The sequence below is a fragment of the Apodemus sylvaticus genome, chromosome 21 (assembly GCF_947179515.1).
Source record: "Apodemus sylvaticus chromosome 21, mApoSyl1.1, whole genome shotgun sequence".
NCBI classification, from domain to species: Eukaryota; Metazoa; Chordata; class Mammalia; order Rodentia; family Muridae; genus Apodemus; species Apodemus sylvaticus.
Window position 1 is genome coordinate 11,998,070 of NC_067492.1, and position 26,079 is coordinate 12,024,148.

At 51.4% G+C, this 26,079-nt stretch overlaps 1 protein-coding gene across 1 annotated transcript in view; it reads right to left on the minus strand.

Moving 5' to 3' along the window:
• Window positions 1-1,146: 1,146 nt before the first annotated feature.
• The window catches only part of Cmip (c-Maf inducing protein), a 205,180-nt gene continuing 180,247 nt past the window's right edge, over window positions 1,147-26,079 (minus strand). Inside the window, exons 10-21 of the mRNA XM_052166910.1 lie at window positions 25,028-25,381; window positions 18,458-18,523; window positions 16,728-16,754; window positions 16,383-16,431; window positions 13,975-14,082; window positions 10,770-10,886; window positions 9,818-9,958; window positions 9,235-9,282; window positions 7,954-8,100; window positions 7,264-7,369; window positions 6,088-6,158; window positions 1,147-3,304 (exon numbers count right to left, since the gene is read on the minus strand). Coding sequence (XP_052022870.1) covers window positions 3,251-3,304; window positions 6,088-6,158; window positions 7,264-7,369; window positions 7,954-8,100; window positions 9,235-9,282; window positions 9,818-9,958; window positions 10,770-10,886; window positions 13,975-14,082; window positions 16,383-16,431; window positions 16,728-16,754; window positions 18,458-18,523; window positions 25,028-25,381 — 1,288 coding nt within the window. The 3' untranslated portion in view covers window positions 1,147-3,250. The remainder of the gene's footprint in view (window positions 3,305-6,087; window positions 6,159-7,263; window positions 7,370-7,953; window positions 8,101-9,234; window positions 9,283-9,817; window positions 9,959-10,769; window positions 10,887-13,974; window positions 14,083-16,382; window positions 16,432-16,727; window positions 16,755-18,457; window positions 18,524-25,027; window positions 25,382-26,079) is intronic.

A 26,079-nucleotide genomic window follows, 5' to 3' on the forward strand; every position in this document is an offset into this window, starting at 1 on the left:
GTGGGGACATCCACAGAGGGCCAACAGTCTGGAGAAGGATGGAAATTATTTCTCCGACATGTCTGCGTGTATTCATATGGAGACTGAAGGACAATATCAAGTATCCATTTATCCTCCACCTTAAGTTTTTGAAACACAGAATGTGGAACTTACCTGTTCAGCTGTGCTGGGCAGTCTGCATGCTTCACAGATCTGTCTCCATCATCCCAAGTGTTGGGATTACAAGTGTATGTATGCCACAGGACCTGGCTTTATATGAGGGTGTTGAGGATCCAATTCAGGTCCTGTACTGGTTGGTTTTGTGTATCAACTCAACACAGACTGGAGTTATCACAGAGAAAGGGGCTTCAGTTGGGGAAATGACTCCATGAGATCCAGCTGTGGGGCATTTTCTTGGTTGGTGATTAAGTGGGGAGAGCCCCTTGTCGGTGGAGCCATCCCTGGGCTGGTGGTCTTGGGTTCTATAAGAAAGCAAGCTGAGCAAGCCAGGGGAAGCAAGCCAGTAAGGAACATCCCTCCGTGGCCTCTGCATCAGCTCCTGCTTCCTGACCTGCTTGAGTTCCAGTCCTGACCTCCCTTGGGGATGAACCCTTTCCTCCCCAACTTGTTTCTTGGTCATGTTTGTGCAGGGGTAGAAACCCTGCCTGAGACAGGTCCTAACGATGCTTATGTGCCAAGCACGGTACCGACTAAGCTCTCTGACTTCTACCTTGCTCTAGCTTTGTCACAGGTCTATGCAGCCTAGAAGAGCCTCAAACTCCAGACCTTCCTGCTTCAGCCTTAAGAGCTGGGATCCTGGACGTATACCACCATACTCTGTGATCTCATGGAGACACACCTGGGAAGCAGCAATGGATGGCCAGGTACTAGGCTAGGGCCGCTGCGACCCTCTGAACAGGGTTTTCCAATATCACAGAGGGCAGTAACATCACCCTGACAGAAAGTCTAGGGGTAGGGCTGGTTGTCACCGTAGGTAAGAGCACTACTAACGGGTAGGCCTGTGTAACAGGCTCAGGCACCATGGTTAAGCACCCAGAGTGAGAAGAAGCCAGTCCTCAGCTGTGTCCTGCTCCCCCCCACATGGGACCTCCCCCCACTCCGTCCTCCACCCCCACCCCACCCCCATAACCACACAGCAAGGCCAGCTTTCATGAGTCACTTACAGTTTATTTTTGCCTGAAAGTATTTCACATCTCTTTGTACACAGCTACGTGACAGTATTTATTATTAACCATCAAGAAAAGCAACATTGCGGGGTGGGAGTGGGGGTGGGGCGGGGGTGGCATGTCTTAGTTCTTCGTTTTTTTTTTCCTTTTTAAAATTTTTTCTTTTTTTCTTTTTTTTTTTTAATTTTTTATTTATTTATTTTTTTTACTTTATTTTATATTTTTTTTATTTTTTCTGCTTCTGCTTCTCTCTGCACCGGGGTGCTGTGAAGTACGGAACCGGGGTTGGGGTCGGAAGAAAGCAACAACAGAAATCAACAGAGAAACAAACACAGACCAGAACTCACTCCACACACACACAGGCACACGCACGGAAGAAAACCTGCCACAGAAAGGAAATTAAGACCGAGACTCGAACCCAAAGTCTCTGTGTTTGTTTTTGTTTTTTTTGTGTGTGGTTTTTTTTTTCCTTTTTTAAAAAAATGAGGGCATAGTTGGAGGAGGGGTGGGTAATAAAGTCTACCTGGCAAAGTATAAAACAACCGAAGAAGCATGGTCTCCATCAAATAAGATTAAATAGATATAAAACAATTAACATCAACTGGTGGGTCTGGTTTGGAGGTGCCAGGGAGGGGGGGGGGGGAAGATTTGTGCTAAACCAACAGAAAAAGGGCTGGAGTCAAGGAAACAGAGGGGGACCCCCATAAAGAATTGTCAAAGGGCTGTTTCTGTACAGTGAGGGTTTGGTAAGAAAAAGCCAACTGTAAAAAGAAATGAGGTTGGTCTACCTCGGGGCACAGTGGGGAGGGAATTTCGCGGTGACCACCACGTCGGTGGAGGAAAGGGTGGACAGTCGGGTCGGGCTGGCTGGGTGACGTAGCTCTTTTCTCCCAAGAGACCATGCAAAGAAGTGGGCGTGGGGCATGCGTTTAGTGAACCACAGGGTGGGGAGGCCACAGGTTGCAAGTCTCAGTAGGGGACAGGGACAGCTTAAAAGGCGGTGAGGAACAACTGCAGGACCTTGGAGGACCAACTCTCCTGGGGGTATACAGAGAGGGAAGGTCAGGGCCCTTCCAGAGTCACAGAAGCAGAGGAGGGGCTGTGTGAGCTACAACATGGAGAACCTATGTCTTTCCTCCTCCTCCCTCCCACCTTGATCCCCCACACGGAAAAGCGGGAGACATCTGGAAACAATACAGAGTAGCAAGTGGGCGGACTGACTGACCAGGAGAGCATTAGCATACAAGAGTCCGGTAAGAAAAAAAGCAATTAAGTTTCCAAAGGTCTTTTTTTTTTCCCTGTTGTTTGTTTCCTTAAAAAAAAACAAAAAAACAAAAAACAAAAAACCCAGAACCACTAGCACTAACCCGACAGCTGACTGGTCCAGACAGTACTACACTCCACAGGGGAGGTGGAGAGGGCAGGCAAGGAGGGACAGGGGAGGGGGGAGGGCCGGTCAAAGACTTCATAAATAAGAGCGGGTCCCAGACCCGCAATTTGTCAACGTTTCTTAAATAGGTGCGTTATTTAAATCTTATGTACAACAAGAACCACTTTGCATAGCGATGGTGGGGGACACAGGACGATGGATGGGGTGACATGACTGGGTATTCCTGTCCCAATGGTAGGGGCGAGATCTCCGCTCGGTGCACCTCCAGGAAGAAAGCGTCCTCCTTCTGGCCCGAGTGGACAGCAACAGCGTCAGGCTGGATGAATGCCCCCACACACGGTATCACACAACAAAGGCAAAGAAAATCCACACGGGGATCCCCGCCCACCCCTCCCCTGCCCTCCCTACCCCGCTGTTCTTCTTGTTGCCACCAAGGCTGCTTTTGATCAAAGTCAAAGGTTCCAATATGAAGCTCTAAGAATTAGGCGGAGGCTGGGCGTGCTGAGGATTCCCCACCCCTCCCCCCTCTGTCCCCCCCAAGACTCCCCCATCTATCCCGCAGCCAGGTGCTGGGACCACCCCGGGACCCACTGCTCTACGGCTATTAGTCAAGAGTCGGGTTTTTTTGTTTCTTTTTTTGTTTTTGTTTCTTTTTTGTTTTGTGCGATGCCATCCTGTGCACACAGCCGGGGCTTCACCAGGCTTCCGTGTAGCGAACATCCACCTCCTTTAGATTAGGAAGCTTGGCCTGCAGGTGAGAAAAAGGTATCTGGTCAAACACTAGCCAATATCTCCCTACCACCCACACCCTCTCCACAGTGAGGCTGTAGGCTCTCTGGGCTCTGGAAGGGGCTGGCGACCTTAAACAGAGAACAGGGTGGCCTCAGAAGTGGCTACAGGAACCCTAGCCCCAGAGTCAAGACAATTTTAATTGCCGTGTGAGACCACACATCTGACACCCTGAGGTTTGTTTTATGGAGATCACAAGACAGCTAAACCGAGTCCTGTGTATGGTTCCCAGGTGGCATTCAGGATTAACCATAGCATTCTGGGAAAGCCGTGAGCATCGTGAAATAGAATATACTTCCTAGATCCCTTCCCATTGTCAACAGAGGGGTCAGAGTGGGTGAGGGACCAGAGCTCACAAGCAGCCAGCCTGGACTCCTCTCGGGTTACTCCACCCTTAAACTGCAGTATGGTTACACCTGATACTTTCAATACATTATTCTAAGACAGAGCTTCACACAGCCCAGGCTGGTATGAAGGTAAAGATGACCCCTCACTTCTGATCCTTCGGTCTTCAGCTCCGTGGGACGGAGTATGCACTACCTCGTTGGGTTTATATGGTACTGGGCATGGGACAACAGCCAATCAATTTGCAAGATTCTTCTTAGCTCTTCCTTTTTGTTCCTGCTGATAATAGAAGTCTATTCTCTCAACAGCTGGCTTTTTCCTCCACTGTACAGTGGTCTGTAACTCATTAATGGTTTCCTGCCTTCCTAACATGCCTGCATACCCACCAGTCCCATTCAATAATACATATGCATTTCCATGCACACACATGTGCATACACATGTGCATACACATGTGCACACACATGTGTGTACATGTACACACACATGTGCACACACACGTGCACACACACACACACACACACACACACACACACACAGCAGCAGCAGGGGCAGGAGAGCAAGCAATATTTTTTTTCTTTTTTTCTTTGAGACAGGGTTTTTCTGTGTAGCCTTGGCTGTTCTGGAACTCACTCTGTAGACCAGGCTGGCCTCGAACTCAGAAATCCGCCTGCCTCTGCTTCCCAAAGTCCTGGGATTAAAGGCGTGCGCCACCACTGCCCAGCAATTTTTTTTTTTAAAAGACAGTAGGAACTAGAGAGATCAGCCATTGCTGCCCGCATCCATGTCAGATGGCTCATAACCACCTTTAACTCCAGCTCCATAGAGTCTGATGCCCTCTGAGTGTACCACCACACATGTAGCACACATGCTCTCTCTCTTTCTCTCTCCCTCCCTCCCTCTTAATGAGAAGAAACATAGAAGGAGAGTGAGTTTTCCTCATAAGGAGTCTCTCCCACTTGATTCCGGGAGCTCTGTGGCTTTTGGGGACTTGAGTGCAGGACACCCTGATGGCTATAACTCTCAAAGTGCAGCATGCCCAGGCGCCCCCTACCCCAATGTGTTTGTGTGTAAACTAGCTAGGTGTGGGTCCTGGGGCCACATCTTCCAAGCCTGACCCAGTGCTGCTGTGAGCATTGGTCTGCAGAGGCCTCTTAAGTGTGCCTAGCTCTATAGGTGTGGGCCCCACTGTTGCCCCCTAAGTCCTGCACCTTCTGGGATTCAGTGACCTCTCTAGTCACAAATCATGGGAGCTGCTGTTTGGTACAGAAAGACTGGGCTGGACTGCATAGAAAACCATCCGAGCCCTGGGCAGGTAGCCTCAGAGATATTCAAAGTGACCTAAGTCTGTCTGCTGGGCTCGGCAGGTCCCATGTGCATGCCTGGACCAGAGAACAGGCCCAGCTATGGGAAGACCGAAGACCCCAGGGAAGGAGGACCCTGACCACGGGCTTATGGGTAACCTCTGACAGCGGCTTCCAGGATGCTAGGGCATCTCTGGGACTCAAAGGAGGAAGTGCCGAGGGCCCTGCCTTCACCTCCCTAAGAAGCACCGTGTGCTCTGATGGATGACATCTGCTGGCTGTCACACTTAAGTTCTCTGCCCCATCACCATGCCAGGACCCAGAGGGCCTGCTCCAGCCTAGTTCTAGAACCTGGCTTGCTTCTACCCTGCTTCCTGCTCCCACAGTTCATATTCCACACAGCTAAGGTCTTAAAACTAGGACTTGGTACCCACTCCAAGAGACCCCAGGGGTGTCCCTGACACTGGATAAAATCTAGTCCTTCTGTGACCCATGAGGACTATCAGATCTCCTGTTCTTGCTTTCCAGCTAGGTTTGCTACGGCCAGGGCCTGCCTGCCTGCCTTCTCTGCTTCAGAACCTTTGCGGATACCCGCCCCCTCTCACTCACTCTGCACATCCCAGGCTTTTTTAAAAATTTATTTATTATTATATCTAAGTATACTGTCGCTGTCTTCAGACACCCTAGAAGAGGGTGTCAGATCTCATTATGGATAGTTGTGAGCCACCATGTGGTTGCTGGGATTTGAACTCAGGACCTTCGGAAGAGCAGTCAGTGCTCCTAACCACTGAGTCATCTCTCCAGCCCCCATCCCAAGCTTCTTATCTATTGGGTTCAACATTACGCGACCTCTTTTTTGGAAGGAATGGCCCTTGGTTTTCCAATGCCGTTTAGGTTCCCACTTCTAGGCTGTCAACTCTGGCTGGTTTTATCACACTCCCTCTCCTTCCCTATCTGTTTGCTCTTGGTATGCCAGGCTTTGTGCTGGAGATGCATCTCTAAGGGTGGCTAGGGAGGGAGGGAGTGGCCAGGCTAGGGAGGGAAGAGGGTGGCCAGGGAGGGAGGGAAGGAACGAACCGGCAGGGAGGACTCACCTTCAGATCCTCATAGGTGTCAGCCGAGAGCTTGGTGCTGTTCATATTTAAACTGCAAAGACTCTTCATGGCTGGGTAAGCACAGACAGACAGACAGACAGATAGACAGTGAGTCCACACGAAAGCCTAGGGCAGGACGAGGCCACTTAAGCCAACTCTCAGTGTGGATGTGTGAGGGAGCTGCAATGGTTTGAGTTCGGCCATCATGCTCTAGGTCTTCGTGGCCCCTGACCTCTGACCTTCTTTCCCTTTCGGGTCTGGTCCTGCCCCACTGGGGATCTTGGATACTCCCCGGTACTACTGGCTCGCATCTCTAACATTTGGTCGTAGGAGCAAGCATCAAGGTGGGGCTCACTCTGGAGCCGCACAGGTGCTCGCTGCAGACACACCCAAATGCTTCTGCTGAGACCCCGAGGGGACCTGACAAGTGGGGATTCTGCGGTGTCGATTAGAAGCCCCCCATCTGCGGATGCCTCCCAGAAAGTAGGCTCAATATTAATATCAATATTCATCTCCCCCCACCTCAGAGTTCCCACTAAGTAGAACCAGTCCACAGCCTTGGCGATGTCACAGTCACTTCTGTGGTCTACTGTCACACTCTCTGCCTCCTCCCAAGTCTGTTTGGGCCATTTCCCAGCTGAGCCAGAGGCCTCCTGTCTAAGCTCTCAGGTTAGAAAACAGGGAAACTGGAACATGCTGGTTCCCAAGATCAACACCCCTTTGATGAGCTCTGGGAAACCAGCATCCCAGCCCCTCCCCCAGACCCCATGCCCCTGTTACTAAATGCTTCTCAAGACAGGTCCAGGAGCACCCGGGGACCCGGAAGCACAGAGGTGTGTTTCTGCACAAGTAGCAAGGCTGAAGTTGATGGGGGTGGGGGCAGGAGTGTGTGTGTGTGTGTGTGTGTGTGTGTGTGTTGTACCCTAGAGAACTTTCCTTGCAAATGGTTTGCAGTAGCTGGATGGAAGGCACAGGCTAATCTCCTAGACTTTCGCCTTTCCTCTAGACTTCTAATTTCTTCCCTGAGGGCGGCAGTTCCCCTCAGCTTGCTCTCAGGGCCTGGCCTGTGCCAGCATGCAACAGGTCTGCTACAAAATGGTTGTTAACGAACTTTTCCCTTCCCAGGGTGCCCAGCCTGGAGCCAGCCCGCCCGCCCGCCGCAGACCCGGTACTCACAGCTGAGGGCCAGCAAGCCCGCGTCGGTGACTGGGGTCTCACACAGGTTCAGCACCTGGAGCATGGTGAGGTGTTCCGACAGGAGCCGCAGGCCGGCGTCTCCAAACTGTGGAGGTACATGGGTTCTTAGCTTCTCCAGGCCTAGAGGAGGGGGGGACCTAAGGCTGGGGGGCAGGAGTGGGGCGTGGGGTGGGATCTGGCTATGAAATCATGGCCTTCTTTTCAAAGAGTTTCAGATGTAGTTTCTGACAGGGCCATAGGCCAGGCAAGGGTCTCTCTGTGAGTATCTGACCCTAAGGCTCCTATGCCTGAAGGCAGTGCTTGAGGGGTCTTTTTCCAGAGATAGAGGAACCCGTGTATTCCAAAGAGCTAGGCCAGTGTACTAAGTTGGGACCCAGCAGGCCCTAAGAGAATACTCATGTGTATACCTCTCAGTAGCAAGCTGGAGATAAGCTGAACTGAGGTGAACTCTCAGGCCCATGTGTTTCCCGACTCAGGAGTCTGTGCAGGAATTGCCCTGGGGCTTCAGAGTTCCCAATTAGGAAATGGGCACAAGGCCCCCAACCTCCCCTTGTCTGGTGGAGTGGGTTAGGGTTATGTGTGTAGAGCAAGTGGCTGGGCCCACGGACTCTGGGTAGAAAGGTCAAGTGTAGGGGGTGAGGAAGCGGGCAGGGCGGGCGGGGTGGGCACCTGCGTGGACCACAGATTGAGCTGCTTGAGGGAAGGCAGTTTGATGAGGTGCTCGGCGCAGGCACTGGTGACGTTGGTGAAGGCCAGGCTGAGGTTCTCCAGGTTTCCAAAGGAGCCGGAGCTCAGCAGGCGGGCCAGGTCCGCATCCTGCAGTGGGTGGCATGGCGCTCAGGGAAGCCCGCGCTATCTATCAAGTGGGCCTCATCCCCCTGCCTCGTCTGCAGTCAACACCGTCTCGGGACCACCCCGAGGGCTTTGGTGTCTCCAGAAGCTGTGGGGTGGTGGCTCAGCCTGTGAGGTGACTCACAGCTTTGAGTCACAGCTGGGTTATAACCAAGGCCAGCACCCTGCCAAGCAGAGCGTGCACATGCACATGCGTGTGGTATGTGTGTGTGTCTGTGTGTGCGAGCACACCCTCTCGTCAGCAATTTTCCACAGAAGTAGCCAGCCACCACCCTCAGCTCTGAGCTGGCAGAGAGCCACGCATATCAAATGCCTGGGACTGTGAGGTTCTTGTCTTTGACTTTTATGTCCTCTCAATTACAGCTAATTTCCCAGCATTCTTTGCAGCCAAATATGGCCAGGTATTGAATATAGACAGTCATACCAAAAAATTAAAAAAAGGAACTTCTAAGAAAACTCTCCAAGGGAAGGGCAGGCTGCCCCCTGCCGCTTCCTCTTTCCTGCTGGCTGGGATGGAGACACAGTGGCCGGAGCCTGAGCAGGTTTCCCGGTCCAAGAGGAGGAAGTCTTGAGGACATGGGGGTAGCAGGAAATCAGATCCCAAAAGACTTCAGGAAACGGGGGAAATGGTGAGCAGACCAGACCGTACAGGGTTGTAAAAAAATTAAAACCCAGTCCAGCACCTGTTTGCTATTGTTACCATGGTTACCAGCAACCCCTAGGCAATGCTGCTGAGGTCACCAGCAATCTTTTGTTGTTCTTGGGCCTTGGAGCTAGAGTCTCACACAGGCTGAATGGGTGCTCTACTTGCAGGCTGTGACCCCAGACTCTGTATCAACAGAAAGCTTTGGCGTAACATCCTGATTCTGTTTGGTTTCCATTTCTGCCCCTTCAGTCCATCTACCTCCTAGAAGAACTGGCCTGTCTCCCTGTCCTATGGTAGGGAGTTGTCCTGCATCTGTGTCCCCCCCCCCCACCCCCCCATCATCCCTCATCTCAGCGGCTGGACAGCTCACCTTCCTGCCCTGCTCACCTCACCTCACCCCACCCTACCCCACCCTACCCCACCCCACCCCACTGAGACTAAAACCCACTTACCGTGGACTTGGAGGGCAGTGTTAGCCTGGTGGGTCCGCCTTTCCTTTGCTGCAAAAGAAATAAGAGCAGCTGAGACACATGTCTGGCTCTGTCACCAGCTTCATGAAGCCATGGCTACTTCCTTGGGCAGAAGACGCCAGGTTGGCCGCAGCACAGGCAGCTGACGGCGTATGTGACACTGAGACACTCTGGCAGAGGTAGACGTGTAGATGCTCTGATGGGAGGCATAAGTGGCACCCACTTCCACCCAGAGCCCTGGCAGGTGACAGAGGAGTTTTATGTGGATGTCTCGTGGTGGGGCTGGTCACACCTTTTGCCCAGAGGCACAGTGGGGAGGAAAGGGGAGTTCCAGGGTAAAGGACTGCACTCACGGCCCGAGTGTGCACAGCTAGGACCAGGTAGGACAATGACACACCAGTCCCTGCACTGAAGTGGGCAGTGACTTCGACTGCCCGCTTTCTCTCTCTCTCTCTCTCTAGTCATGTGAGAAGTACAGGGAACAATCCCTGACTCTCTGGGTGTGGAGCGGCAGTCGCAAGGGGCTGTCTTATGCTCTCCAGATGGCGGGCAGTTGAGAACCTACCAGCTCCTTCAGTTCCCGCTGCCGGTCACACAGCTGCTCATACATGCGCTTGCCCACGTCTGTGCTCTCCAGCGTGGAGATGATCTGCAGTTGGGTGTCGTTGTTATCAATGATATTGTATTCCAGCATCAAACACAGGATCTGCCAGGAGTCATGGAGGGCGTGTCAGGAATGGCCTGACACAGGACCTTGGCATATGCCATTTCCAAAGTCTGGCGTTTTCTGCTTTGGTTCCATCCTAATGTTTCAATCCTACCTCTGGGGGGTGGAACTTGGGGTTTTTCCTTCGTGTAAGGTGTTCATGTCCTTGACTGATGGGCAGCTTGGTGACATCTAGAGGGTAGAGTGTGGCAAGGTGGTGCTCCCCAATTTTGATGGCGGTTATAAAACCTTATTGCTCATGGGACAGGTGCTCTGGGAGTGTGTGGCAGTGGGACAGGTGCTCTGGGAGTGTGTGGCACCGGGGGGACTTTGTGGAGCAGTGAGAAGAGACAGAGGAGGAACAGGTAGAAGTGACATGAGGTGCCTGAGCTTGTGACACTTGACAACTTGAGCAGTGATACCCCCTCACCCCCCAAATCACACAAAGCAGAGAGAGGCTGAGGCTGCCTCAGCCCTCCGGTTGGAGAAAGAAGTTGTGAAGGATCCCATGGGGCTCTGACCCCCATGAAAACTCTAAGAGACCCCAAAGAAAAACCAGCCCAGGAGAGCCTGACTACCCCTTGGTCTGTTATTTGCACGCGTGCAGACGGTTGCTAGACAGTACTAGGCAATCAGAACGGAAACTTCTAGATGGCTATTACCAACATGCTACATCCCAACTGCAATGAGTTAGCAGCAGTCTGAGAAGGACAGTTGCTTACCCAGAAGGCTTCCACCACACCTGCCTGGCCCACACTGTCTGCTCCTCACACAGATCCCATGCAACGGTACCTGGGGACCAGGGCCTTACCTCTGCCATGGTCTGGTTCCCTCTCAAGGCCAGGAGCATGCAGGGGCCCAGCTTGTTTTCTGCCAGCGAGAGCAGAAACTTTTTGGTCTTGTAACATGAGCCCATGAGGATGTGCACCTGGGAGGCAAGAAGACTCAGGTGAGGCGTCCAGGTTGTCACTGCAGTACCGTGTGCAGTGCTAGGACCCTCATAGCAGCCGTCCCCGGAAAACCAGGAAAACGGTGACCCTCCCTGCTTGTGCCAACTGCCCTGCCTTGTCTCCAGTGACGACCAGACCGTTTTCTGTGAAAAGTGTCCGAGTACGTCATGTTGAGTGACACAGGACATACGTGACACTGGGATGGGGTGCAGGCATCAGGCACAGTCACCCAGGCGGGTGAGGCAGTGTCTGCTGGAGTTGTCCAGAGGAATGGAGGATTAGCATTAAAGGGTTCGGAGGTAAAGTGGGTGAGGACAGAGTATTCCACAGACCGATGATGCTGCTGGATGCAGACCTGTGTGCATGCATGCCGGGATGCTCCAAGTCCAGGTGTTAACACCCAGTCTATTTTGCTACAGTAAAAAACAAACAAACAGGAGTCTCCCTTTTCCTAGCTCTCTTCAAGGGCCACTGGTATTAGGTCCTGCACATTCCTCACATTGAGGGTACTGGGTGGAAATTTCTAGGCAGTCCTTGCTAGGTGGGGGACAAAGGGCCTGACTCCCACAGCAGTTGGCCTGGTCTGTGCTCTGCTTTCTCTGGGATACCAAACCAAAAGCTGTTTTAAGAGATCACCCACCTAGCAAATGCTGCTCCCTCCTGAGATATGCTGGGAATGGTGTGTGTGTGTGTGTCTGTCTGTCTGTCTGTCTTATATTTAGAGGTGACAGCATATGCCTTGTCAACAGAGGCAGGGGAGCCCAAACATCCTCTGGAAGAGACAGCCTAATCCAAGGACCACTTCTCGCCATGTGTATCCATGGAAACAACACACTTGCATTCCTGAGGCTGCCTGCTTCCCTTCCCTGTCTATATATTCTTCTGCCCCAATCATTAACAACTCTGGCACACAAACGAAATCACTCTGGTGGGAGCTCACTCCCTGAGTTCTCTCTCACACTGAGTCCCCTGCATGAAGGGGGGGGGGGGAGAAACTTCACGCATTGCCATGGTGAAACTGTGACATCAGAGGAAGCCAGAGAGGCGACGGTAGGCAGGGTGTGGCGTAAACAGGCGGCTGAGTGTGTTGCTGGGTACACAGGACACTCAGAAAAGCAGGTCCAGGGGAGCAGGTGAGGGGCTTGGAGCAGATGCGTAAGGAAAAGGAGCTAAAAATAAGGCCCTTGAGGTGGTGCCTGAGAGAGAGACCACGCCTATCTATCGTCATTGCATAGATCTCTCCAAATTTAATGTGATAGCTATTTACCATGCAAACCTGTCCCTAGGAGGGAGGGATAGAGTAAGGGAGAGAGGGAGGGATGGAGTAAGGGAGGGAGGGAGGGGGACAGAGAGAGAGAGAGAGAGAGAGAGAGAGAGAGAGAGAGAGAGTCCCTGAATGGCTCAGTGAGTATCTCATGTCTGACACTATACACAACTGCTACCTACGGTGCCCTGGCAAAGCCTCTCTCTGTCTTGTTATACCCATGAGGAAGCTGGAACCTAGACAGGCAAGTCAGCATGCAAGGCCAACTAGTGGAAGACTGGGCAGTGACCCTAGGCCCAGGTCTAGCGGATGCCTGCATTTTCTCCATGTCACATGACCCCAGAAGAAATGTGTGATCTGTGAATGGGGTTGGGTAAGTCAGGGAACTGAGTGCCTGAGGTCCCTGGTTACTTGGGTAAACCTTCTGTTCTGGGAAAAAAGGAATCTGTGTCCCTCTGCTACAGAAGAAGCCACTACCTCTAGACAGTAATCTGATCTACAAAGGGCTTGTAAAGAAAGCTTGTCACGCAAGTCATTAGACTTCTCTGGGCATAGGACTTAGCTGACACAGCTCTGGAGCAGTGGTTCTCAACCTGTGGGTTACAGTCCCTTTGGGGGAGGGGGCGTCAAACAACCCCCTTCTAGGGGTCACATCAGATATCCTGTAGACCAGATAGTCACATTATGATTCATAACAGGAGCAAACTTAGAGTTATGAAGTAGCAATGGAATAATTTTATGGTTGGGGGGGTCACCATAACATGAACCGTGTTAAAGGGTCACAGCCTTAGGAAGGTTGAGAACCACTTGACGATAAGAAAGTACCAGAAGCCACTGTGGATGTTTTAGTGAACTCAATACTTTGATCTGAGGTAGGGATGAGCACTCTCAGTCTGTCTCCCAAGCCTCTCATCATGAGGACTGGCTAAGTACCAGTGGCTATGGAGTACCTTGTGCCAAGATGTATCTATCTGTCCCTTGCACAGAACATCACCATAGCAACCAAGTCCGATCAATGGTTTGTACACACACATGTATATCCAGAGTCGGGGCTGTGGCCTTACAGGGCAGAGCACCCTCAAACAGGCCCTGTCTCTATATTTGCTTTCTATGTTTCCACCTGGGTAGGTCACAACCTCTCTCTGTACCTCCCAGAGCAGGTGACAGGCTCTTGGCCCAGGGAAGCAGGAATTAGTGACATTCTCAGTAGTGGTTTGAATAGGTTTGGCCCAGGGAGTGGCACTATTTGAAGGTGGGGCCTTGGAGCAGGTGTGTCACCATGGGCGTGGCTTTTAAGACCCTCATCCTAGCTGCCTGGAAGTCAGTCTTCTGCTAGGAGCCTTCAGATGGTGTAGAACTCTTAGCTCCTCCTGCACCAGGGATGCTGCCACGTTCCCGCCTTGATGATACCGGACTGAACCTCTCCACCTGTAAGCCAGCCCCAATTAAATGCTGTTCTTGTAAGAGTTGCCTTGGGGGGCTGGAGAGATGGCTCAGCAGTTAGGAGTACTGACTGCTCTTCTAGGGGTCCTGAGTCCAATTCCCAGCAACCACATGGTGGCTCATGACCATCTGTAATAGGATGCAGTGCCCTCTTCCGGTGTGTCTGAAGGGCACAACAGTGTACTCACATACATAAAATAAGTAAGTCTTTAAAAAAAAAGAGTTGCCTTGTTCATGGTGTCTGTTCACAACAGTAAAACCCTAACTAACACAGGTTCCCTCTTCATGGCTAGCACTGTGCAACTCAGGATGGCCCAGTCCAACACCCACCAGCAGCTTCCCGTGGGGACCCCACGTACCATGCTGGCAAACAGCTCCCCATCATCATCACAGGCCACCCCTCCGGGGCTGTAGAGCTGGAACCAGCCATCTTTGCCGGCCCGCACGCTCAGCAGACATGAGTGGACCTTCGGGCAAAGGACAGACACATTGTCAGTTCTAAACAGTCTCCGGTAGCGTGAACAGTATCCAAGCCAGGCAGTCAGGAAATGCACGAACTTCCTTTAGCTTCACGAGCTAAAGGCCTCCACACTGCCAAGTCCAGCCACATGTCTTCAGCTCCCTAGGACAGTCCTGAGGCCTAGGTGGGAAGCACTCTGAGGGATACAGCATGTGTCCTTGTGGGGCAGAGTGTCCCTAAACAGGCCCCGTCTCTATATCTGCTTTCTATGTTTTCCCTAGCTGGGTCACTTCCTCTTTCTTTTCTTTTTCTTTCTGATTTTTTTTTTCCAAGACAGGGTTTCTCTATTTAACCCTGGCTATACTGGAAGTTGCCAGGTAGACCAGGCTGGACTCAAGCTCAAGAGATCTACCTTCTGCCTTCCAAGTGCTGGGATTAAAAGTATGAGCGACCACACCCAGTGTCCTTACTCTCTGCACCTCTCTGTGCCTGAGTTCTCTCTGGCTCCCTGCCGCTCCCTGTCTAGGGTTGGTCACCAAGGGGTATTTGCCTTCTTCTGGTCTATTCTCCGCCTTTCCTGTGTGAGCAGTCGTGCCTCCATCCAGGCCTGGCCATCTCAAGCTCTCTCCAATCCTGCTGTGAGGTCTCATCCTCACCTCTTTGTCCATGTGTCCTTCTCTATTGACATGTCTCTGTCTACAGTAGGAACACTGTCAGGGCCCCCCAAACAAGCCTTCCCTCCCTCCATCCCAGAGCTGTGGTTAGGGACAAGTGCATGGATACATAGGTGTGTTTGGGAGGGATTCCACACCCACTCACACCCATACCTCTCTACTGATCCCATACAAGTACCCATACACATACACACCCACACCTACCCACTGTGATCCCCCCATATATACACACTCACACCTACCCACTGTGATCCTCCCACACATATACACACTCACACCTACCCACTGTGATCCTCCCCATATATACACACTCATACCTACTCACTGTGATCCTCCCACACATATACACACCCACACCTACTCACTATGATCCCCCCCACAGATATATACCCACATCTATACACTGTGATTCCCCCACACATATACACACACCTATCCACTGTGATCTCACACATGCACACATATACACACACCTACCCACTGTGATCACATACACACAGATACATACACACACACCTACTCACTGTGATCACACACACACACACATACACACACGCACACACACACCTACTCACTGTGATCATACACACACACACACACACACACACACTGTGATCACACACATGCACATACATATAGCTTCAGGCTTAAGGACAACTAAGACCATAGCTGGTGACATTTCCTCATTAGCCTTTTTGCTCCCCCCTCCCCCCTCACTGCATCTAAATATGGTATGTAAAACCTGTGATGGAGTTAGAACTTTCTAGAATGAGGTTTCCCACTGCAGCCTGGAGACCATGTAAGAAGCAGGAAGGATGCTTACAACACCTGGTCTTGGTGTTCTGGTGTTCAGGGATCTGAAATCATGAGGGTCAGTGGGGGTCTGCCTTAAAGGCAAGCAAGGAGGTCTGGGGATGGTTTCCCTACAGCATCTAGACTTGGGACCTGAGAGACATTTTAGTTTTTTTTTTTTTTTTTTTTTTGGACAGTCTCTCTGTTTCTTCTGGCTATCCCGGAATTAGCTCTATAGACCAGGCTGCCCTTGAATTCAGAGATCTGCCTGTTCTATCTCCTAAGCACTGGGACTAAAGGTATGGGCCACTACTGCCTAGCTTGTGGGGTGATTTTGAAGTCATAAAGGAATAAGAATGGCTTCCTCTTGGGAGCCTGCATGAGCCTGACATTTGGGCAGGAGCTTCCTCAGCCCTTGGTTTTCTGAAGCTCAGGGCTTTTGTGAGAGCTCAGAGCTCAGCGATTATTCCTTCCCTGGCCCAGGGACCCCGACACTAGCAGCACACAGGACGATAAAGTCGACTGGAAGCTGGCTGGGCATTCCATGGAGGATCCACTGAATCTCAAGCCATGTGGCACGGGGACACTGTCTGCCAGTCTCTGGTTAACCAAAATGAAGTTCAAGATCACATCTGGGCGGCTCCACACAGGGAAAAGAGGCTGTGTCCGCACACAGGGCCAGGACCCTGGATAGTCTGTATAAGGATCCAGTGACTCAGTAGCTTCTGCAAGGAGATGGAGGAGGCCCCCAAACTTTTTTTTTTCCCTACTATAGAAACAAGGTTTAGGTCCCACTCCCAATAAACAAGTAGAAAAAAAAATAAAAAAGAAAAAGACTTACTTCCTGTCTTGGATCTTCTGCAAACCTCTGAATCACGTACTTGAGTTCCCTGGAAGGAAGAGGAGGGTGGGTCATTTGCAGGCCTGGGTGGACAGGGAGGGAGGGGTAGAGAGGGGTGGAAGAGAGGCCAAGAGCAGGTTGGGGTAGCCTTGAGGCACATGGGAGACATCCTAGCAGAGTTTGGATGTGTGTCACAGGGGACCGCTCAGGTGGTGCTTCTGGATGGGCAGGAGAAGGCTGGTGGTGGCTGGGGTGTGGAGGTGGCAGGGGTGTGTGGAGGTGACCGGGTGCAGGGGGCACTCACAGAGGGAGAAGGTGTGTGTGGGGGGCCTCTGACATACTTACTTTGTAAACTTCTCGTGTGCGAGAGCTCTGTATCAAAAACAAAGAGAGAGGCAGTTAGAGGCCTCTGTTACCCAATGATCACACTTCCCCCAATGATCAGCAAAGATAGCTAGAGTTCAGCTCTCATTCAAAGAACGCAGAGAAAACTGACAAAGAAACTTGGGTATCCAATGCGGCCCTCCTTTGACAAGGTGAGGATCACAGTAACATGAACAGGCCGAGCCACCGGTGTCCCCAAAGTCAACACCAGGCCCACACCTGTCAACTGTAGAAGTGTGAGAACGTTCAGGCACAGGCGGGCTCGAGGGACCCAGGTGTGTTTGTTAATTGTTCCACAATTAAGGTGAGGCTGCACTAATTACCAGCGTACATTGCTAGGCAATCAGGGACCATTCTCCCAAGTGAGTTGCATCATGGGCCTCTGTCAAGCGGGTCCCAGGGCCTGTGGGGCCAGCTGCTGTAGCCAATGAGGCCACAGAGAGAGAAGGCTCTGAGGAGTCGGATTTCTCCGGTCTCCATTCTTGGGAGCCCAGAGGGAACCAGGCGGCCAGCAAATGGGGCAATTACTGGGTGTAATGTCCCCCTCCGAGGATCTGCATTCATAAACACAGGCTCACTAATGGGCTCTGCAGAGAGCCCCAAGTGTCTCTCAAGACCCAGCAGCTTCCAATCTGTCAAAACAGACCTGTAGGCATGTGAGACCCACGGCTAAGCTGAAGCCCTCTGTAGGTTGTGACCCACCGCCACACAGCGATGCTTCCCATGATGAATTTCATGTCAGTATGACGGTGGGTGAAAGAGACACAGAGGGTCCATTTCTGATCACAGAGGGTTGTTAGTTAACGGCTATTAGGGCTCCCTATGTGTAGCCAGCCTTTCCCTGTACAGCCCTGAAATGTCTCAGTATGCGGTTTCTTTTCTTTTTGCTTCTTGGTGCTTGGAGATGACTGCAGGGCATTGCACAGGCTAGGTGCACGCTCTGCCACCAGAGTACCTCACCAGCCTTTCCTCCCTCTTTCTTGACTTCATTCTTCTGCAGACAGGGCTTTGTGATGTAGCTCAGGGTAATCCCAAACTGGGATTATAAGCAGCGGTTCTCAACCTGTGTGTGTTGTGATACCTTGCAGCGGATGGGGTGGGGGAGTCGAAAGACCCCTTCCATAGGCGTTGCATATCAGATATTTACATTACGCTTCACAGCAGTAGCAAAATTACAATTATGAAGTAGCAACAAAAATAACTGTATGGTTGGGAGGTCATCATAACATGAAGAACTGTATTAAAGGGAGGTTGAGAACCGGTGGATTATATAGGTATGTGCCACCATGCCTACCTAACACAGTGGTTATATTAACTGTCAATTTTTACTGTTCCCCAGGGAATGAGGTATATTATTGTCCCCACGTGCTGTGTAATAAAAACCGTTAATATGACTACAGGATAGGCATGGTAGAGATGGCTCTGGCCTCTTCTGAGGTAAATGAGTTCCTATGTTGCTGCCATGAGGCCTGAGGCTGTTCCTATCACACTCTTGGTTTTTCAGAGAGGCCCTGAGCTAGGTCACATCTCTAGGTCTTGGCTGTGGGTCCCACCACCCTCCTCACCCCCATGACATCATCATCTCCTGTGGGTCTCCTCCCCTTTGGGCGGGGCCGGGTGGGGTCTCCTTCCCCTTTGGGCGGGGCCTGGTGGGGTCTCCTCCCCTTTGGGCGGGGCCTGGTGGGACTTACTCTTTGGGGAACGGGATGGGTTGAAGCAAGCTGGCCAGAGACGGTCTCCAGTCATCATAGTTGGACCTAGGATTAGAGAGAAACCCGGTGAGGGCCGGTCAGCAGGGAGAGGATTTCCACTTGTTATCCCGTAAGATAGAAACATCCGGGGTTAGCACACGGTATGGACTCTGCTTTGCCCACTTCAGAGACAGCAGCCACAGCACAGCACAAATCAACAAAGAACATTCCAGACTTCCCAATAACAACAGAGGGGCAACCATTCAGCTCCCCGGGATTGTGTATCAGAACTGAGGCGTTCTCTGTCCCTGTTTGCGAAACTTTGAGGCTTCACAGCGGGTGAGGGGCTACTCTGGGTCTCCAATCCCTAAATCCAGGTGGATGTCTGAGCCCATAATGACCTCAAAGTGGGACCTATCTGGAGAGAGAGCCTTTAAGGAGGGGTAATACAGGACCACCAGGTTGGGCCCTGAACCAATTCAAATGACACGAGAAATGTGTGCACAGGAAAGACCCTGAGAGGACATAGAGAAAGGGCACCAGGGTCCGATAGTCCTGTCGCACCCGCACCTGTCTCCTCAGAACTGAGAAGATTCTGTGGTTCCAGCCACATGGCCTATGGAGACGTCATAGCAGTACAAGCACACCTGTCCCTATCGTCTGTGACTGACCAGACTCAGGGGGAAACCTACAGACTGATTCAAGAAAGAAAAAAGAAAAACAAACTAACCAACCAAGCAACAAACACAATTTGGACCATTGTCCCCAGCTACCAGAAAGGTTTTTTTTTTTTCTTTTTAGACAGGGTCTGGAGGCTGATGAGGTAGGTGACTCTTATGGGTAAAGGTGCTTAAACCTAAAGGTCCCCGAGTCTGACAACCTAAGTTCGAGTCCCAGAATTTACATGGTGGAAGATGAGAACTGGCCCTTGCAAGCTGTTCTCTGACCACACACACACACACACACACACACACACACACACACAATTAGGCAGGGTCTCATGTAGCCCAGTCTGGCTGTTTACACAGCTGAGGATGACTCTGGACTTCTGATCTCCTTGCTTCCTGGTCCTGAGTGCTGGGATTACAGGCCCGGGCCACCATCCCATGTCCACGTAGAGGGTGATGCGATCCAAGGGTCTCAACATGCTAGGCAAACGTCCTCAACACGCAGACATTCCTTTTCTTGCTATTAGACCCCCCTCCTCTCTTTTTCCACTGGACCTGGCTGGTAGTCACAATAGAATACTGAAAAGGGCCGAGATGTATTCTTCAGCATCTCCTGTACACCTGCATTATGCAGAGAACTTTAGATCTCCAATTGTTTGCTCTTTGCAAACTCACAGCGAAGTAAACTGGAGAGGAAACGCAAGGCTCTGAGAGATTAAGCAGACTGCCAGAGCTAACACAGTCCTGGCTGAGACAAAGCCTTCAGGCTTCTGACTGGAGCTAACTGACTACCATCAAGACCTTACCCAAAGCAGACATTCGTGTGGTAAGGAGCTTGCACCTTAAGCAGGGACACAGGGGAGGGCCAGACATGCTGTGCCTTGTGGAGCCTTCCCTCCCGTGAGGTGCAGCCTGGTGGCAGTGTGAAGCTATTGCTCAGAGGATAAGGGACCAAGATGTGATATACAGGACAGATGCTTCATGCTCTGCTGCCCCACAGTGCAACTGAGGCTGAGAAGAGTCATGCTTCAGGCCCTGGGGAGAGGCTGCTCTGTGCTGGCTGAGGGGACTGCGGAGTGGAGACATCACTGGGGGAGATTTTAACAAGGTCTCAGTCTGATGGTGGAGTCCCCCCTTCCCCCATATGGGAAAGCTTCCAGAGAACTGTGGGGAAACCGAGGCTCAGAGATGCGTTGTGACTTTCTACAAATCTCCACTGGTAGGTGAGGTGTGTCTTAGGTACTCCTGAAGCCATGATGGATATTTCCAACCCCCAGCACCTATACTGTATTTATACCCAAGTCCCTAACACCGTGGCTTTGAGGGCTGTGCTGAATGAAGAGCAAACCTCAAGGTAGCCTGTTCTCATATCACAAGGCTTGTGGGTTCTGCCGAATGGCTGGGCGTGAATTCTAAGTTGCATTATTGGTCTGGTTCTCCTCTTTTACCTTCAGAATTCAGGCTTCCTGCTGTTATCTGAACTAACGAGGCTCCCCTATTATTTTTCCTTCTTGTTCCTTTCAGTCCCATTCATTCTGTTTGTTTTTGGTTTTGAGGTAGGGATCTCATGTAGCCTAGGTTAGCCCCAAAGTTGCTCCATAGCTGAGGATAACCTTGAACTGATCCTCCTGCCTCCACTTGTCAAGTGCTGAGATTACAGGCATGCTCCACCATGCTTGGTTTGTGCAGTGATAAGCATAGACACCAGGACTCTGCGAACATGCAGAAAGCTCGCTACCGAGTCACACCAGCCCAGTCCTCTGATCTTAACAGCGCTGCCTGCCTGTGTGTCCTGCTTATCTACCTGGGCTTCCCACAGAAATAAAGCAAACAAATGCTTGCTTCTAACAAAGTATGGCCTAGATAACCCTTGGCTCTGGACTATTCCCGACATACCGCCCTCCAAATGAACCCACGATAAAGACTTCAGGACCCAGATCACACCCTGGAAAGGTTCTGAGGAAAGTCCGGAGGCTGGGCAACAACATGAAAAAGAATTACCAGAAGGGTCTGGTAGTGCTAGATAAGTCTGAGCAGTGTTATGGCCGACATCTAGGCACGCACTGTACCCCATACTGGGGCTCAAATTTGTTCACGTCATCTCCGGAACACCCACACGAAGAGGGAGGGACGGGATGTTTGGGTTCAGGTAGCCGGAGGTGAGGTGGGGCATGATAGGGCACTAGCCTGCTGTACTGTGCCAACCGAGAGTCTCCAAGTTCAGAGACTGCAGGGATGCATGCTAGAATGTGCCTATTCCCTGGGTTTCCTGGGGGGGAGGGGGATCCACTTTTTGCAGCTAGCTTGCCTTCCCATGACAAGATCACCGCCACCCTTAACTGGCCCATGGCCTCCAGCACACTGAAACGTGACGTTCTATGCAGCGTTCACTACATGCCACGTGCGGTTTTCCAAAGCCCTCCTGGTCAGTGGGCGTCACGGTCACTGAGTTATAAACACAAATGCTTGAAATGTCAGCATCTCAGCCTGGATCTCAGGTCAGAGCTGAGCCTTGAATCTGGGATCCCGGCTCCCGTCTATGTTCTGCCCACTAGACAGTCCAGTGCCTCACTAGAAGGTGACCAAGCTCATACTGCAGAAGACGCTTATACTCAGGTCTTTTGTTCTATTAAAAAAAAAGCCTTACATAATAATATTTGGAAGCTTGGGTAGAAGGTTCAGTGGCTAAGGTGCTTGCTGACAAAGCATGAAGTTCTGAGTTCGAGAACTTGGAAGCCACGTAAAAAGCGCATGTCTGTAACCTTAGTGTTGTGGTGGGCGGGACCACGGAAGCTTGCAGCCCGCCCACCTAGCTCCAGATTTAGTGAGACTCTCAGTAACAAGGCAGAGAGGGACAGAGCAGGATGCCCAATGTCTTCCTCTCACCTCTACATGTGCGCATGACACACGCATACCACATATATATAAAACAGTACGATCTGTTCTGTGTAGAAAGGCTACTAGAGAACTCGAAAGAGATTCAGACATTCAACTCAAAATGCGGTTGAGGGGGGTGGATGTACACTTCCTGGGGACCTCAGAAGCAGGGGCAACATCCTTTCCTCCTTCACCTCAGCTGCTCTTTCTTCCTGAATGGATGGAAGTCATGGTTTCCTATACCCACAGTCATGGTTTCCTATACCATACTCTACCACATCCTGTTCTTGATGTTTTGGCTTTGGGTACCTGGCACATCTCATATCCTGAGAGACAGGGTGAGAAAAACATCTGCGACCTTTCACATCAAGCACAGACCCTGGCTTAGCAGAGATGTTCAGCAAATGCTTAAAGAATATGTGGCTGGGGCTGGAGAGATGGCTCAGTGGTTAAGAGCGCTGGCTGCTCTTCCAGAGGACCCAGGTTCAATTCCAGCACCCACATGGCAGCTCACTACTGTCTGTAACTCCTGTTCCTGGTGATCCAACACTCTCATACAGACATACATTCAGGCAAAACACCAATTCACATGAAATAAAAATTTAATAATAAAAAGGAGAATATGTACATGGATGAATGTGTGGATGAATAGACAGACGGATGGATGGATAGATGGATGGATGATGGGTGGATGGATGGATCATGGATGGATGGATGGATGGATAGCTAGATGAATGGATGGATGATGGATGGGAGGATAGATGGATGAAGGATGGATGGATAGATGATGGATGGATAGATGGATGAGGACCCTGAAAAAAAAAAAACCTGGACTCTCCCTACTGCAGACCCCAAGCTGGTGTTGGCAACTCAGCCTACTCCAGGCTAACCCTAAGTAGACCAATCCTGATGTGTCTTTGGAATAATTCCTTCCCTGGGCTCTCCAGGCTTGTGTTGACTTTTTAGAGGTGTCCCATTGCAGCGATGTAAAAGCCTACCTCAGGGAACTTATAAGAATTGACTGGCTGGCCACACGAACATTCTCCCTGCAGCCCAGAGTTCTGTGCGGCTTTCTTCACCCTCACAAAGTCCTGTGAAGTGATGTCTCAATCCTACAACATACCATGTTCTCTTCCTTTTCCTTTTATTGGCTTTTTTGAGATAAGGACTGTTTATGGCCCTGGCTGTCCTGGAACTCACTATGTAGACCAGGCTGGCCTTGAACTCACAGACCAGCCTGCCCCTGCCTCCCGAATACTGGGGCTTAAGGCCTACACCGCCACTCCTGGCTCCATCTTCTCTTTCTTAGCTCCCATCTGAACTGTACTCAGTACAGTTCACTCTCACCAAGAACCACGGTACAATGGGGAAAGTCGTCCCGTTCCTGAAATCTCATAGTAGCCTTCCATAGACTATGGCTGAAAGACAACGCGGCTGAAGCCCAGAGGAGACAGGGCCCTGCCTCATGCTACTCAACAGATAAAGCAGTGTCTGTTAGACACTGGCTTCTTAGCACCTTTGTGTCTGTTGATGTCACAGCGTTCATTTCCTAAGTTGTCAAGAAGTTAGCAATGTACCTTACCCTGACTCTATCTTAGGACAGGAAACACTACGCTCTGCATTGATGAGCCTCCCCCCCCCAAAAAAAAAACTGGGTATCCATCTGTGTGTGGTAGTGTTTGCTCTGAGCTGGAGCTACAGGGTTGAACTCAGTCCACATGACTTGGTTTATGTCACAGATTAGTTAGTGGCACCTGAGGGACATACACCCAGATCCACCACCCTGAACCTGCTTTCCTGATGCAACACACTAGAGCCCTCTGTACTGCAGGTGGTTGTTGAGATCTAACAAGTCTGAGGGCCTAGAGAGACCAGAGACCTGGTAGCCAGCTTGGTGGGACCCATCCTGGCTCATCAGATTATATATTCTTAACCTGGACATGACCTCTGACCCCTGACCCTGGGAGAGGTGCAGCAAACAGGAGGTCCAGCCAAGCAGGAAGGCATAGAGTTCTCAATCAGGAACGTCTGTAAGGGAGTTAACTTCTGTGAGTGGTGTGATGTCTCTCAGGCTTGGAAAAAATCCAGGTGGCAGGAGGCCTCGGGTCCATGGGAAACAGCCCAAGGCAGGCATCTCTGGCCTGGAAGGCCTCTACCAGGAATGTAGCTCACAGGAGCCTGGGGAGGCTTGGCGTGCTGGGGGGTTTGGCCAGGAAAGAAATGTGACTCCTCCCTGCCTCATGGAAACCCAGATCCAAGCTCAATGCTCAGATGCTCGGAATGGATTCTGGAATTTTCTTCCTTTGGCTGTAGGACCCGTAGATTGAGTTAAACCCTCCCTCCCTTGGCCTCAGCTGGGTCTGGCACTGATTTTAGCAGGGCCCCCTAGTCCTTTCAAGGGCAACAGGCAATGCAGACAGAAGATTGCCGCCCCCACAATCGCCCTCCACTACAGGAGGGAGTACGCCGCAGATTCCTAAATGCCACCTGGGGGGACATGTACCCAGTTCCATGTGTAACCATGTATAACGTGTACACACATTCAACTTTAGACACCATGGTACTTATCTGGGAACACAGAAGACCCCAACATGCCCCACCCCCTGTTCTGGTTTACAAGTCAGGTGGCTGGGAACACCTCTGCCCTTTGAACTCTGGCTCTAGGTTGCCAGTGCTCGTAACTGAGTACTAAGATGAAATGGCTGGTGATGCTGCAGGGTGCTGGAGAACCCCGACCCGAACTCACAGACACACTTGCTTTTTGGTTTGTTTTTCAGACAGGGTCTCTCATTCAGTAGCTCACACTGATCTAGCACCCACAATATAAAACTCAGGCTGTCCTTGAACTTGCAGCCATCCTCCTGCCTCAGTTTCCCTAGTACTGGGAAACACTTGTACAGTTTGCCGAGCTCTTTAACTCAAGCATGCGCACACACCCACTCCTATGGGGCTCAGGCTAGCAGCAGGACCAGCCTCCCAAGCCCCGCCCCTCTCCCCACCCCACAGTGGGTTCCTGGGTACTTACAGCAGCTTGAGAATCTCCACGTGGCAGCCGAGCGTGCGGCCGGCCTGGGGGCCCAGCTCGATGCTCATAGTACCACATGCTGGGCTGACCATGAGACAGTCAATAAGGTTGGGCTCGCTGTCGTTGCCCGTGCTGGCTGTCAGCGCCGGCTTGGCAGTGCTGGTGCGTTCCACCTCCACGTGGACCTCGCTGGAGGCCACGACCACCGACTTGAGCCGTGGCTCAGACAATGTGGCTTCCTGAGACACCAGGTCCGGGCTGGGGTGCAGCAGGCGCAGAGGTAAGGTGGGCTTCCGGTCACATGGCTGCTGACAGCCGTTCCGGATCTCTTTCAGGCTCGGGGAGTTGTCACGGCTGGACAGGGAGAAGAGAAAGAGCAAAGTGTGGGTGGGTGGGGGCAGCCCTGGCAGCCAGAAAGGGTGGTGCTGAGCGGAGTTTAATGAGTCTCTCTAGGGGCTGGAGAGATGGCTCAGTGGTTAAGATCACAGACTGCTCTTCCAGAGGTCCTGAGTTCAAATTCTAGCAATTACATGGTGGCTCACAACCATCCCTAATGAGATCTGATGCCCTCTTCTGTGTATCTGAAGAGAGCAATAGTATACTCATATACATAAAATAAATAAGTCTTAAAAAAAAAAAAGTTGCTCTAAACTTGGGCCCTGAGGCAGGAGGATGCTTGCCAAGTTTCAAGCTAGTCTAGGGTACTTAGTGGGTCTTTGTCTCAGAAAAAGCAAATTGAAAACTCACAGCAACAAAAACACACAACAAACCAGAAGGCCATTGGTGACACAAGCTCGGACCCCTAAGTGCTCATGCATCAGCTCAGCCGGTTTCCCTAAAACCTCTGTCACAGGGCCACAATAAGGTGGAGCTGTCATGAAGTCCATTAGGAACAAAGATGTGGAGGTTTGCCTTGGGGTAGTCAGCTCAGTACAAGGAGGAACTGGATCTGGAGGCCAGACCTGGCTGCCCGTCTCCATAACCTACCACAGCCCAGCACAGTAGGCACTCAACAGATACCTGTTCAACAAGTAAACACTGGCATAGCTGTA